This window comes from Macrosteles quadrilineatus, unplaced genomic scaffold (assembly GCF_028750875.1).
Source record: "Macrosteles quadrilineatus isolate MER2022 unplaced genomic scaffold, UCM_ALF_1.0 Scaffold_4__1_contigs__length_99947679, whole genome shotgun sequence".
Taxonomy (NCBI): domain Eukaryota; kingdom Metazoa; phylum Arthropoda; class Insecta; order Hemiptera; family Cicadellidae; genus Macrosteles; species Macrosteles quadrilineatus.
The window spans coordinates 68,663,502-68,680,238 of NW_026542597.1; the positions used below are offsets into that span (position 1 = coordinate 68,663,502).

The 16,737-nt window shown below is 34.1% G+C and overlaps 1 protein-coding gene across 2 annotated transcripts in view; it reads right to left on the bottom strand.

Moving 5' to 3' along the window:
- The window catches only part of LOC128991592 (ero1-like protein), a 37,621-nt gene that overhangs the window by 6,114 nt on the left and 14,770 nt on the right, over positions 1 to 16,737 (bottom strand). For both annotated transcript variants that reach the window (XM_054414611.1, XM_054414612.1), the window contains exons 6-9: positions 4,662 to 4,850; positions 2,712 to 2,758; positions 2,185 to 2,277; positions 835 to 1,084 (exon numbers count right to left, since the gene is read on the bottom strand). In XM_054414611.1, the coding sequence (XP_054270586.1) occupies positions 835 to 1,084; positions 2,185 to 2,277; positions 2,712 to 2,758; positions 4,662 to 4,850 (579 nt within the window). The remainder of the gene's footprint in view (positions 1 to 834; positions 1,085 to 2,184; positions 2,278 to 2,711; positions 2,759 to 4,661; positions 4,851 to 16,737) is intronic.

Here is a 16,737-nt window from a genome sequence, read left to right on the forward strand (position 1 = left end):
CACGACAGTGACGGGAATAATTACCTTAATTCCGGGGAATACTTCTATGAAATGTCTAAGCTGTTTACCTTCGGTGGGTTGTGTGAGCTGGTTGTGACTTCACAACTGTTCACATTTGTTTTCGAGGTTTATCGGAATGGTGAATTATATGTCAAATTTAAATATATATTAAATTTTTTTTATATGTCAAATGATGAAGGAGCGTAATCCCGTGAAAATATTCAGATTTGCCCAATCCCTGTCTAGCGGGCACTTCAACGTTTAGAGCCACAAAAAGAGCCAATCCTGAAATCTCAACAAAATACATCAAGGCCTGTGAATCTAAATTATTTACCTGTAAAATCGGACTAACCTAAGACCACAGCCTAAAAATATAGACACGAACCATGAACTATCATGGTATGTTAATACGCAGTTTTATATGTGTGATTTATTTTATGATGATTTGGCACCTAATGTGTTAAAAATTTCGACTGATATGAAAGTTTCCGTATCGAAGCACGGGTGTACCGCTAGTTGCTACAGTATACAATAAGTTGTCCTTTAAGCATGTTTTGTATTAAAAGTTGACATAATTCGACAGACATCAGTAGTTTACATCAGCCCCATTTGCCAGCTGCTCAATTCAAATACGTTCATTTTCATTCTAAATAACTACATTTTTAACATGGGAATGTGATGTATACTTGTATCGATAGCCAGATGATACTGAAACATTGACTTTACCTTAACCCTTTGAGGTAATTTTTTTTTCATTTTTCGGCGACCTATACTCGCCATTCGACCGCAAAGGGTTTAACTATTCATACATCATTTTCTATATTAAACACCCACTTGATGACTTGTAGCAAGTTCACAACAGCATCCTTAGTATCGCTGTCGTCCTCGTGGCGACCAGTGAAGTACTCCTCCTGTTCCAAGTACGGAGCTGCCTTTGCCAACGCCCTCATCTCTAGTAGGTAGACAAAGTACAAGTTGCGTATCCACTCAGGGCCTTCCCCGTTGGTCGTCTCCGGACTGAAGCGGCGTTCAAACTCCACCAGGTTGGGACCCCACCTGCCTCCTCCGTTGATCACACCAATGTCTGCAACAGAAACGATGAATAATCATATATGTACAGCACAACCAGGAGTCTGGTGCAGTACATAGTTCCTTTCATAAAAAATTGTGTAGGCATACTGTGCTAATCAAATGAAAAATTTTTGCCTTCCTCGTAGCAGCAAACCTTAGTACTGGCTAAATCCAAATGTTGTTTGAATAGAGAATAAAAAAACATATCTTGTTTAAGGAAACATTTGAGTAAAATTCCAATGAGGCAAATGGAAATTAGCTTAGTCTACAGGTTTGCTGCAGCGGAGTATTTGCTACCATATGTTTATTTGAACATTGATGCTGTCAAGAACATACCAGGATGGAAAAAAAATTATCTCTGCTTGATTGTACTTCTGCATTAACACGTTCGCTACTGCAATAGTACGAAATTTTCCATTCACGTGGACCAGTGATGCACATATGCGACGGCCGGTTCCCACCCATAGATTGCCGTCGCATATATACGACGGCTAGTCACATTAAAACAGACTGCCGACGCATATCTACGCCGGGGTTCTAATGTAATTCAAATGCTTTTATCTTTGTAACGGTCTATATGAAGGCACTGAATTCCCTGTAGTGGTCTCTACTAGGGATGGGCGAGTAGTGTTTTTTTGAGTCGAGTCGAGTAATTAGCCCTAATACTCGAGTATCGAGTCGAGTCGAGTCGAGTAGTTCACGAGAAAATCAACAATTTTATATTACATATATTCAATATTTATTTGTACGAACAAAGCATTTCTCAATTCACCAAAAATAGACCTGGTTAAAAACTTTTATACCATATAAAAAACACAATATGTATGTGTATCAAACTTTACAACGACATTACAAAAGGTAAAAAAAAAATAGAAAAAAACAAGAATAATTTATTTACAAACACAATTGTAGCGTATTACAATGTAAATGATAACTGTTTTACAGGTTTTCACCCGTGGTCTGTGTGTACTGTTATCCAAGTGAGAGCCGGTCTATGTGTAAGATTCAAATGTATACCTCGGTCTGTGGCAATGACCGCGACGTCGCATATATGCGACGCTCAGTAGCGAACGTGTTAAGCTTTATTTCAGAGCACCAATCTAAAATACTCACCAGAAAGTAGGTATTTTGCACTGAGATGAATGTTGATGCTGGAATGTATACCAGAGATGACTCTGTAGAACACCCTCTTCTCCAAACACATGTCTGTGAACATAATAAGCACATTACGAAACAGAAGAAGAAACTCATAAACTGATTAAAATTATTTAAACTTAAAACTAACTTGAGGATTTGTTAAAGCTTCTTTGTGTCAATAGATTTGTAAAGCAACATGGCCAGCAGCACTGAATTTTCAAAAGCACAATCTAGACAAATAAAGGCTTGGGAGGTAAATGCCAAAAGGAAATTGAAATTACTTTTTCAATTAGCATTCATCGCTGAACCAGATCGTAGCTTTAAAATTACATCTCAATTGTAAAAGTCAGGTAACTAGGATGGGCTATTTTTATCATCCTATTAGAATGTGCAGCTTGCACACAGTTCTCCTCGTAAGATACAAAACTAACAATTTAATATATTAAAATAAATAAATCACTTAGGCCTATACAAGTAAAGATTCGTATTATGAAATAACTTACTGTTCAGTTTTGAGGACTTGATGTAAGCGTCAAAGCTATGTTTTGGCCTGCAAAAAATGAATTATAGTCAAAGACACAACATTGTAAGCAACAGGGTTTTGAATAAATTACATTGTCGTTTTTTAGCACTTGAAAACTTTATTAGGATTTAAGTAAAACACTTTTTGAGTTCTACACTCTATTAGAGCAAGATTGAATAAAACTATATATAGATGAACCAGAGACAAGTGAAATAGTTGCATGCATCACTTAACACATTGAGTGCGCACCGGTCACCGCGGACCAGTCTGGTCACCGGTGCTTGGCCAGGTCCTGCAGAAATGAATCAAACGTTGTGGCACGGTCTTGAGGAGTAGACATGAGTTATTGTGTGTGCGTTAAAAGCATAACCTAACATCTATTGCGTGTGTTTCGCCCGCTGTTCCCGGGGATCAGCGCCGGTCACCCGTGCCCTGTAAATTCCTACTTACAAATTTAATAACTTTACATTTATTGGAGTACTTCTTTTGTTTTTTTTATTGTTGTATGACACACAAAATATTGTTTAATGTTTATTAGTTTGTTTTTTTCTGTCACACTTGTCCAGACAAACCAGGATTATGCATAGGGGATTGTTTCAACCAGTTCCACGACACAGTTTGCGTGCAAAGAACAATGGATGGGAGGGAGGAAGGGGCTGTAAATAATAAATATAGCACAATTAAACATTTTGAGTGTTTTTTTACATCTTTACTATAGACGTCATTGCCTGGGCTAGCGTCACTGGTGACCAGAGATTTTAGACGCTATTTTTTTTTTCTAAGCTCAAAACACCATTTCTGACCTGGATCATCACTTATGAGAACAAAACGTAAGATTTCATATCAAACACAATTTCAGGCCCTGGGGAAGCACCCACTGATATTTTCACCACACTCAATGTGTTAATAACTTAAAATGTACATAACTTTAGCTAGGCTACATGGAAATTTTACAGTGTTTAACTCCTGTATTTTATCCATATTATCTATTTCTACTATCTTGTTGCAAAGCAATAAGTTTAATATTCCTTAAATATATTGATAATATATAGTAGATTGATAGAAACAACATTTCTTATGGGGCTTTGATGGGTAAATAAAACACATTTTACAACAAAATAAATTATCAGGAACACAATATGGTAGTAAAATACAATGAGGAAAATAATGGCTGTAAGTAATGGGGTGTGTAATAATGGCTGTAAGTGATGGTTTTATCTGATTGGTGAAAACGTTAGCACAAGTGTAATGTTGTTTCTACTTCACTTTCTGTCAATAGCATGTAAACAAACAATGAATCTGTTTACGCTCTACCAGCTATCACGTCATGAAGCTGTGTTCAAATTTGCAACTGTGCTTGGACACATTTCTATTACAATTTTTAAATTACCAATTAATTAAGGTCATTTAACATATCAGAATAAAATGCAGTAATTAAAACTAACGTGAAATTTATAACCTTTCTTTATCAAGATTACAGTCTCAATAAAGAAACATATTATTGCTGTGCCTAAGTACTCCCTAAAAAAGGGAAGTACAAAATATAAGATTCCCAAAGTTTTGGAAATTGAATATTCTTATTTAGATTTCATCATAAAGCCAAGGAGAATGACAATTAATGTTTGCATAACACAAAAACAGATCATGATGTTTTGTGATCGCAGGTGATAGACAAGATTTTTGCCGCCATTGCCATCTAGACGATCTCCACACCACCATAGAAAATAGTCACAATATTGTCACCAATATGCAACTGAACCGTCAAATCAAGCGAAAGGTCGACGGTCGTACTAACCAAGGTCGGATTAGCAGGGATCTACTGTGTAGTTTGTATTTGAGGCTCAATTATTCAACTTAGTTTATTTTACTCTAAACATGGTTATAGCTTAAACATCGGAATGTTTAGTTATATCCATAACTAAGGTTTCACCTGAAGCAGTTCTCCATGTATATGCTGTTCCAGATGCGGTGAGCTGAGTAGCCCCTGTACCCCGTGTACCTCTCGGGGTTTAGCAGCAAGTCTACGTACTCAGCGTCCGGATCTTCCTCATAGAAGCAGTACAAGTCTAGAGCGTCGTCAAAGGCTTCCCATCGAGCAAACTCCTCCATTGTTGCTGCACTGGATCGCAAAGTGTCAAAGTGAATAACAATGCAACAGATTACAACAAAAACATTTGATACCACAGTTACACTTATACTATGCATATACAATAACCTTTTCCCACAGTTACCTGACATAGTGGGCTTCCTTGCACTGATTATAGCATGCCAAGTAGATAATTGCTGAATTTACTTAATTTTGCCTCACTAATTTTTTTTTTTTTTTTTTTTTTTTTTGCTGCAATCCAGTATTTTAACCAACAAACACAAAACATTGTGCTTTTATTAGGCCCGTAATATGTGTACGCTTTAAAATAAGTTGGCAAAACTAGTGATATCGTCAATATACGTGATTCAATTGATTTGATATCACGGACGATTAAACATTAAAAAAAATGACAAAATAAGTGTTAACAAAAACCATCTTCTTTATTACATTAAAACAACAACTCAAACTCTTATTTGTTTTTAACCAAAAACAATTTAAAAACATCTGACTATATAATATTTTATCTATATAAGAAAACAGTCTTTTGGCAAAGAAATAAGAATATTATATTGAGGTGTTTTCTTTGTAAATGATTTATCATCGTACGTCGGACGATTAAACATTAAAAAAAATGACAAAATAAGTGTTAACAAAAACCATCTTCTTTATTACATTAAAACAACAACTCAAACTCTTATTTGTTTTTAACCAAAAACAATTTAAAAACATCTGACTATATAATATTTTATCTATATAAGAAAACAGTCTTTTGGCAAAGAAATAAGAATATTATATTGAGGTGTTTTCTTTGTAAATGATTTATCATCGTACGTCAATCATCCCCCCCAAAACCCTCAATATATTTTAAATCTTCCTCTTTCTAGACCTTAAGTTATACACAGGTGATGCATTGTTATGGTCTTCTGCTTCTTGTTCATCATCTTCGGCTTGAGTTGCTTCACGGAGAGTTTGCGGAAGTAATTTCTGACGGTATACACGTCCGTTTTAACAAAGACTCACTAGTAGCTAAAAACGCTGTGGGACATTCCTCTAACCTGCCGTGAAATTCCGGTAAGCTGTCTTTTATAATTTTGGGATCCACAGCAGGCATGAATGATGGTTGGTACTCTGGATTATTCCAAGTAATTGTCTTTTCCTGTGAGGATATCTGTGTTCCGATAGCTTGAATTTTATTGTGAAATTTAGTTTCCATGTAATCAATTTTAGTTTCCAATTCATTTAATTTATCAGAGTTACCATCGAAATTTGTTTCTAATTTTGTAATTTTATCAATGGTCACGACAACATCTGACTCCAATGATTCAATTCTTTTGTCTAATTTTGAATAGTTGTGAGAAATTTGTTCCATAAATGATGACATTTTACTATTAATATCTGCCGACTGTGTGTCAAGTTTCTCAGTAATATCTGCCGACTGTGTGTCAAGTTTCTCAGATTGGATATCTAGTTTCTCTGAAATTTTGGACAGTAGAGTACTCACCGGGTCAGGTTGTGATATTTGTTCTACCAACTGGGTATTTCGTCCTACCCGTGGTCGAAGCTCGTAGGCTTTGCTTCCTGTCTCCTTCTCCTCACTTTCTTCCAGGCCTTTCTCCAGCATTTCAGTTGTCAAATCTTCAACTCCTAATTTTGTCATTTCTTAATTAAAAATCCTGTCACGGTCGCCAATTGATATCGTCAATATACGTGATTCAATTGATTTGATATCACGGACGATTAAACATTAAAAAAAATGACAAAATAAGTGTTAACAAAAACCATCTTCTTTATTACATTAAAACAAAAACTCAAACTCTTATTTGTTTTTAACCAAAAACAATTTAAAAACATCTGACTATATAATATTTTATCTATATGAGAAAACAGTCTTTTGGCAAAGAAATAAGAATATTATATTGAGGTGTTTTCTTTGTAAATGATTTATCATCGTACGTCACTAGTAACTGTAGGAAAAATATAATGTGTAACTCGAGTGCTAAGTGCCACTTCACACATTAGTTACAGTAAAACCCTTTTAAATCACAATCTGTTAAACCAAAACCATAATAAAAATTCAATTAAATTATAAAATTGGGAACTGTCTGCATTGAGGTGGGTAGTTGGCCAGCGGAATTCAATGGAGCAGACGACAACACAGATACAGTGATAAAAATATAGTTCAGAAATGAACTATTGATTAAAGAAATATATATTTGTTGTGTACAGTTATAGATTTTAAGTTTACAGTGGAGTAAATAATGTAAAAAACAACTTTTGTATATCTCTTTTAAGTTAACCCTAACACCCTTCAAATCAAAACGCACCTACTTCATATTCATTACTATTAATGATTACCATAACAAATGCAATACTTTGAAAATTCACCTCAAAACCACAAACTTTAAGCTCAAAAAGCAAAATTGAAAATCAATGAGGTTGGCTCCAAACAGAAGTTTGTATTTGTTTTCATTTCTGTCATCAACACAATTATTGGTTTACTGCAAACCCATTGGAACTCTATCAATGCTAGATGTGCACCTGCTAATTTAGGCTGACATTTATACACAATGCTAACGATCAACGAATGTGATAAATATCAAGTTTACGACTTTTTTTTAGTAAGGAAATTAGGTGTATTAAGATGTACTAAATTTCTTGTAAATTGACTTGGCTAATGCAAGTTATTGTTAGTTTGGCCCAATAAATGACTTATTGAGCCATACTAATTAATTTTAGCCTCGATTACTCTTACTTTGGATTTTGTATGATTCTTTAAAATGCCTTTAATCTACCACAGTTTGAATACACGAATACGTACTCAACCTTTTTAAGTTTGACAAATCAGAAGTAAGAAACAAAATCTATTTTCAAGGAATCTGAATTTAAATTTAAAAAATTGAATCAACCCGTTTCTACCAACTGCTAAAAGCCTATTACAAGTCTTGTAAATTTCAAAAATGTATGAATTAACTATAACAATTAGTAGCAAAAAAAGTAGAGTTATTTTAAAGCCATGTGTAAATGGTAGCAGAATGTGAGATGGGTGAGAGTAGACTAAATAAGACCAAGGTCTGAAACCATTGTACTGTACTCGTTTGTTTTAGGGGTTCCCAGACAGCACAAGGATATTTTATAAATATTTTTAAAATATATATCCATCCTAAAAATATTTTATATATTTTAATATTATTTTTAAAATAAATTTTTTTAATTTTTGAATAATATGTTAACATAATATTTTTAAAATATTTTAAAATGATTTTTTAATGGTCTTAAAAATAGATTTTGTTAATATTTTTTATTTTTCAGTTGAATATATTTAAAAAATATTTTTAATATATTAAGACAAAATAATTTAGTAAAAGATATTTTTTAAATATTTTATTTGCCAAAAAAATATAGCTTTTAAGAATGTTTTTAAAGAATATTATAGAAATATTTTATAAATAGCCTGTTTAAGTTTTTAAAATATATTTTGGTAATTTGTTTCAACCGAGCTGGGTAAAATATATTTCCCACACATTAAAAAAATATATTTTGACAACAAATCTCTTTTTCCTTAAATAATTGTTTTAGGGCCATTACAAAAAAAAAACGGTTAAAAATAATTCAAGTAGCCTATCGCATGTACCGTATATTAAAGATATCTTAAAATCACTCTAAAAATAATTCCTTTTTTCCCCAAACAGTTAAACAAAATGTTTAGACTATATCATAAAAGTAAACTTTTAACATACCGGATGTCCGCCCAAGTAGCACACATTGTTATTGTTGGCCCAACGTTGGGAAATGGTCGGCACGGTTGGGATCCATAGTAAATTGGATCTATAATAAATTGGATCTATAATAAATATAGTCAGATGATGTTGTGATACTAGATACAGTGGGAAACGCCTGCTTAAAATATTACAATTATAATAATAAATTTTTTTTTAATTAATATTCTTTGACTTATTTGAGCTAATTTTTTATAGATGAACAATTGAAGGGGAAAGATTAATTAATCTTATAAGAATCAATTATAATAACATTACTATTCCAATGGTAATTAAATAATCTATATTCAAATTCCAGTATCCTATCCAACTCCCAGAAAAACAATTCAACTACTTGATGCCTAAACAGATTAACTGTAGTATCAAAAATAATACAAGTATTGCGTCTATTACAACTGTCGGCTACTCTTTAACCCCTTGAAAACTCTCAGTATCAACAAGCGCAGGTAGCTCAGAGGTAATGTAAGATGCTCACAACACAAAGGTACCAGGTTCAAGACCCGTCCGGACAGAAAAAAATTTGTTCTAGTTTTTTTTATCAAAATTTGTTTTTATGAACTATTTAATCAATTTACTCAACTAATAATTATGCTTTTCATACTAAATCTTTATTATTTAAAATATTTAAATCCTTTTTTTAAGTAATATTTTGTAATAACATTTATAAAATATTAATACAAAATATTTTATTAAAATATTTTTAAGATACATTGGAGGTGGAATAGGATGCATTTTTAAAATATACTTTAAATATTTAAAAAAATATTTTTAAAACATCCTGTGCTGTATGGGTTGTTATATTATATGCAAAAAGCATCGTTCGTTAAAATCAGTTATAAGTAAGACATCCCTCGGGGAAATTCTTCAATTCTAGTTGATGAAAATGTGGATAAATCGTATAAAACACATTTAGGCCTATTGAAATCAGTTTACCAATCTGAGAATATGAACCTTTTGGGGTGGATTTATTGTAAAGCTTGCCAAATACTCTTAATCTTATAGGCTCTTATCTCTATGATATTTTATAGAATATTAAATTGTTTTATGCCTAACTGTTTAAAAAATCGGTTGTTTCGTTCTTCATTTTGTAATATGGTAACTAATCGTTGTGTTATTTAATAGTTCTGGATGGACCTCATCTCTATGAGATTACACTGATAACCACTAACTTAGAGTCTGTACTGGTTTACCAATTATCATTTACAACAAAGGTCTTATGCCAAAACAACCGCAGCGCAAACAGCTTGTGGTTAGCTAATGATCGTCATTTAGCTCATAGGAAAATGTTAAACATTTCCAATTGAAAATGTTAAATTTTTTATAAATTTGAATACTTACACAAAATTATATAAGGGAATTTCCCTTATAGGGAATACACTATTGCCGAATGTTTCATTGTAAGACCTGGACCCGGATCGATTTACATTAATTTTCGATTTGAGGCCAAAACACCATTCGTTTAAATTTATGGATCTTTGGATGCGATACACCCTGGTGTGGATTAACGTCCGCACTAGTGAGTATTACGAATACCCGCAGTACTATTCTTAATAATTAAACCAATTTGTATTTGTAATTAGAGTAAATATTATGCTTCAGTAACGATTTGTAACTTCAAATTTTAGAGTTTGACTGTATGATAGATTTTCTTACTATTAGTTTTGATTTATACATCAAACAAGCTGCTATACCCGTGCTTTGCAACGGGAAGAAAATGTGACCTAGAGAGCTATTAAAGTGGTGCTGATGTGTATTTTAAAATACACCAACTCTATGATTTAGTTTGAAAATATAAACTGATTTAAAAGTGTAAACCTAATTACTTTCAAACCCCTACTTTTGATGTTAGTAGATCCAAAATAATATGAAAACATACCTTTCATATTGATGCTTCATGAATGACCTGTTTTATCATAACTCTTCAATTTTAGTCAAGCCTCTTTACACGTAGCTTACTATATAAATTACAAAATGAAACTTTGAGCAATACTTTACAAAACGTATACAACCTTTCTTTAAAACCAAACATAACCCTCCTCAATCTACATAAAATGTCACAAACATATTTTGTCGAGAAAATAAACAAACACCAGTTCATTGTACTGACCAGCTGTTTCATTAACTAAATTAAATTAAATCATTTAAACTTTGGAAGCATGCCAGGCGTAGCCCTTTGGAAATCAGCCTGTGGGGCAGAGCCCTTAGAAAATTCGTCCATACCAATACTATTTGGCAAATCTACACACTCTAAGCTTCATTTTGATGTGCCATATGCCCATATTTTTATTTGGTAAATGACCTTAACCGTTAACATAAAATTTGATTGTATCACTTTAATAATATAATAGATAATAGATGATTAATCTGTAGACAGATGTTTATTGTTTAGTCAATAACTTTTGGGCCTTTATAGAAACTCCGACACTCCTAGTAATGCAGTAGAAATAGTGTTTGAGGTGGAACTAATTGCAACATAAATTATTCCAGTTAGAAATGGTATGTAATACACTTATAAAAAACATACTAAAAATATACATTTGTACTGTTACGCAAAATACGGTTTTTTGGCCTCCATTTAAAAAAAAAGTGTAAAATTTTAAATTATTGTTAAAAAATCTGGTTTGGTATCAAATTATAGAACATTTCATGCTGGAAAAGAATATAATGGTTGAATTTAAAATATACTGTTAACAGTGATGCACTATGGGCGAAAAAAGGTGCGTTTAAAAACGTGGCATTTTAAACGTTTTTTATTTATAAGTTATTTTATAGGCCTACTTTAAAAATTTGTTTTTTTGCCATTTTGACCCTTAAAACGTAAAATTTCCCAATTTCTCTCTAGACCTTTTTAAAGAGCTTAAAAAACAAATAGTTAAGTATATCAAAGGGTTTTGGTACGATTATTGGTAACGGGGAAAATTCAAAACATTGGAAATTTAAAATCCTTATGTTATTCTTATGGAGAATATGGTAAAAAGTTGTAGTTTCTTTGTTTATAGATATATTTTGATAAAACTTTGCAGATTTATTTATTTTATACTAAACAGTTAATATTTTACTAAAAACACACTTAATTAGTTTCCTTGTAGCAGCAAACCTTGGTACTCGTTTCGTTAAACCTAATGTTATTTATTTAATAGACTAGCAACAGAGCCCATTGTGGTTAAGGGCGCGCTTTACCCCTGACGCGCAACCGAATGCAAGGGTTTGCAAGATTTCTCTTTTCACCTGCTACATTGAAGATAGAATCAAATTTAAGGTCTCATATTAAAGAGGATGAAATTTTCTATAGTTCTGCGTTTCTATATTTCAATTATCTTTATTACACACCTTATAAACTTGAGTTTTATTACAAGAAAAAAGGGCCTTTTCGACTAGCCGTAACTTATTTAAAAAACGTTATTTGAAAATTTTAAAAACGCAGAACTAGGCTATAGATTGGTCTTTTTACTACTATAATCCGTTTAGAGTGCGTAGCTATCATTATTGGTTAATTCGAAAAGAGTAATCTTGGAAACCTCTGCAAATTAAAAATTACCACTGTGCGGTGCCGGCGTCTAGCGGCAGCTCGGGGAAGCTCGCCGGAAATCCCCCTCTCAGCACCGCTTCTCACCCCTCCAATGCTTGATCCACGTGTTTCCATCTGTCAAACCCGGCGCTACTCTACCTCTGTGTTTAATGCCTGCAGTACACTATCGCCGAATGTAGGCGAACTAAGGCCCCTATTACACGAGGTAGCCTGGCGACGTCGCCAGCGACCAAACTGGCTACTCAGCTTGTCATGGGGCATTGATTCTTATGGATGTTATTACACGAGGATAGCCAGCGACGCAGCCACACTTTGGCGACCGACTGGCTACCGAGCCCCGTCGCCACTGTGGTAGCCACTGGCTACCCATATTGGCGACGCTGCGTTGTAGCATATGGAGCTTATTACACTAGGTCGCCAGTATCACGTCGCCACTCGGTCAGTTCATATCACGGGGGTACTTGCACACCGTTGTGCTGTGTGTTGTGAGACCTAACAACTCAAAGAAACTAGATTGTGACATACGAAAATAATTGAAAAATTTTGTATTGTCCGCACAGAGCTCATCAAAAAGGGCGTAATATAACCCTTTTGATTCTCTTGCACTAAGCATTGGATGAACGTACATTTTTCTCTTCCTTTGCCTCCTTTTCTTCAGAAGTAACAGAAGGAGAAGATACTTATAATCACTCATTATTAACTGTAAACACCGCTCATAACAAGTACAAGTGCAAGACAAGCACTCACAACAACGGCGCCACGGCGGTAAAATTCTGGCTACTCAACTGGTTATAGGTTTGGTGGCCTGTGCGTCGCCAGGCTACCTCGTGTAATAGGGGCCTAAGACGAGCGCGATAGTGTACTGTGCTCGTGTACATTTGGGGTAGTTCGCATCGCCAACATTCGTGTTCGGGTGCGCTCGCTTTTTTGGCAGTCTCCCGTCACGAATCAAAGGAGACGAACTAGGACGAATGCCGATCGCAGACGGGCACGAACACAGCCAGTACACACTCGCTGTCATTCGTAGTCATGGACACTCTTTCTACAGTATTTACTGCAGCGGTGGTGTAGTTAGAGATACTTTTAGTTTTTGTTAATCAATTATTTACTACTAGATCTTATATAAATAAATTGTACAAAGTATGGAGTGTTCTAATGAGGAATCACTGTTATTTTTGGAACTATACCGTAGTGAGCCTGTTCTGTGGCCGTGGGATGATTTAATTGCATAGCCTATATACATAAATAAAGTATCGCTTAAGACAACAAACATTTTAATAAAAAAAATTGGCATTAATTTTACATTACGAAGCCACAGAGAAGTAAGAAACATAGGATACATTCAAGTGGTGTCTAACTCAAACTACTGTAACGGAAATCATAGAATTTCCTCTATAATTTTCTAGAATAGTCTTTGACGTTAGCGGTTTGGGGTTTGGTGCGAATGTTTTGCCACGAATACGCAATATTGGACTCAACACAGTTCGGCCGAAGTTAGCCGATAGTGTACTTGGTTAGTTCGGGATCGTTTGGGCTTCACATTCGTCAACATTCGCGGTCGCAAACTAACGCGAACATTCGGCGAAACATTCGGGCGAATGTTTGGCGATAGTGTACTGGTAGCATAACTGTGTTTGTGAAGTTTAGAGATAGTTAAAAGTGAGTTTTTAAATGCCTGGAACTTCAAGGAAAACTCGTGTCAAACGACATTTGACACTTTCCACTAAAAGGAAAAGGTCTACAGCGAAGAATCTTGATAAGTGGTGGGAAAGAAAGAGAAATATTTGGTGAGTGGTTTGTTATATTATTGTTATTATTATTGTTAATTATGTTTAGGAATCAATATAAGCCAATTAATAAGCAGATAAAATAAGTACCGTAACTGTCTTTATAGGTTTGAAGGTCATTGTCAAAATAAGGCGAACTTATGACAAATAAGGCAACAACTGTTATAAGGGTTATAGCTACCAACAGACTGTCATTGTTTTGTTTATAATCCATAGCAAAAATCTATACAATCTATATCAGCTAGTACTTTGTGCAGTGAAATATAGTAATAAACAATGTACAAATAAATCTTAGATCTGTGTGTACCGGATAAGTAAATAACAGGGGGCCATTGTTAAAAATCAAATTATTAGTACCAGTTGTTTATACTCAATACAATAAACGCGCGGGCAATTTTTTAAATGTGTTTTAGATTACCATAAGCGGGATATAATCATTAAAAGGTTTAAAAAAGGTAACCTAATCATTATTTAAACTACCAATTTTTTTTCAGCCTAGTATCTGCAAGCGCAGGGGTGCCCACAAGGGGGGGCTGTGACGCAGACTGCGTCATTGAAATTCTTGGGGGGGGGGCTAAAAAATTCAAATGGGGGGGGGCTAAAGCTAATTGCAACAGTGTTCAACGTGACAACAATCCAAAATATATTACGAAGTCGCCGTAATAGTTATATTATTTAATTAAATTAGTTAAATTGGATTTTAGGATAGTTTAGGATTCGTGTAGAAAGTTATTATTTAAGATTAGCAAGTCGTGAGATCTAAGAGAAAGGGCACGGAATGGCTCATCTGCTGCGATAGATAATAGATAACACGTGGTACAGACACGTCCAGCTACACCGCGAGTTAACACAAACCGCTTTGTTGACATAAAGCTCGTTAAAATACAATCAAGTAGCAAGTAGCATAGGTTACAATACTTCTACAATACAATACTACTAATAGATACTCGATTACCTGAGTTAATAGGGAGAGGGGGGGGGGTAATGAAAAATACGGTTAATCCAATATAGTATAAAAACAGATGACAAACTCATTAAAACGCTGTAAACAGCCATTAACGTCACGATTTGCATTTTTATAAACGAAATTCAATGTTGCACAATCATTATTATTGTATATAAAAAATAAAATAGTAATCAAGATACTGTAATAATATAAATTAACAAAATTGAAATACTGTTTGTTTGTAGTTTGGACACCTCATGGTTTGTCAGTGGAGAAGATCATGAGAGACGATGAGTTCTGGAGGAAGAATATGGAAAATCCACTAACTGACTTCTATTTCAAATGCATTCTGCCAGAACTTATTGATCCCAGATACCCAAGAGGGCTACCCATCAGAGATAGGATATAAATTCTATTAGGGTCTATATCCGAGTTTAAATTCATCAAATCATCAAAATCTATAATCCATAATCAACTCAATCATCAAATCCTTATTAATAAATATATTTTCAAATAATTTTATAATCCTACCGAGTTTTTAAATAGTTGCGATGTAATCCAGGATGTGGACTAGGGTCCTGTTGGAAAATAAAATAATATTAGGTACCCTTTATGTATTTGTTGTGTATACTTTGCATATAGTGAAGGACAAATTATAATGTGTATTTGTACGTCATGTACACAAATTTCCTTTTTTTACTGCCAATGTCCATAATTTTAAGATGTCTAATGGTGTAGAAAAAAAGTAATAATTTTGAATAACAAACATAGCTTACTTCGCTACATTCTACCATAGATGAAACAAACTTGTTGCTTAGTCTATGATTATACTGTACGCGACATCGGAGCGCTTACACCCAGTAGTAGCCTAGTTTGAGTTGTGTGGTTGTGTTGATGCGACGAGGCAAGGCTACCGAAAAGCGCTGGTCTACTCTACTGTGGCCGTGGCTGGCAGTGAGTGGTGCGCGGGCGGGCGCGACTGCGCGTGCGAGAGCCATCTCAGTCTCAAGCGCTGTGCAGCCCGGAGTTCGTTGCTTGCCAGTTGCGGCCATCTTGCCATTTCCCCTCTCGCCGCATCGCTCCTAGCGCTCCCAACTCATAACGGCGTAACTGGCGTTAGCAACAACGATCGCAGGATTTCTACTGCGGGTAAAGCGCGCCCTTAAATACAACGTACTCTAGTAAAATAATGGTTATGAAATCCATACACCACTTTAATAACTAATATTTGGTAGCCTACATATTAAGCTCATAACATTAGAATCACACACTTAACATAAGAAACGCACTTTAAACACAAATGCAAATTGTTGACAACAATATTTAATCAAAGAAAAATCAATTAAACTAGAGGACCCATGCTGCTCCGCAGCGTTAAAATAAATATAATATCCGAGAAATAATCAAACTTATGATATCTTGAGCATAACTGATTCAAACGGACAATAGCTCAAATTAAAGCATATAATTTACTGATTATTTTGAGTCTAAAACATATAAAAAACATAAACAATACTGGAGAGATTGATTTTTAATCATAGAAAAACCTTATGAAAAATATTTTTTATGTTGGTTGTTCACCTTCCGTTTTTTGAAAATCGTCCGATTTGAATAACTAATAGCTTAAATGAAAGCCGGGATTTCACTTAAGGTTCTTAGACCAAAATATATAGGATTATATAATTATAACTGGGGAAATACACCTTAAATTGAAGAGTTAAAAAATGAATCAAATTATGTTTTTTAGTGAGATGTTCCAAAATTATCCCTATTGTTTACTTTTGAATTTGTATATAAGTTGAATGTTAATAAACCATGTGTTATGTATCCAAACACCTAGGCCTACTATTAGCTAAATTCATACCTCTAAATTATCACA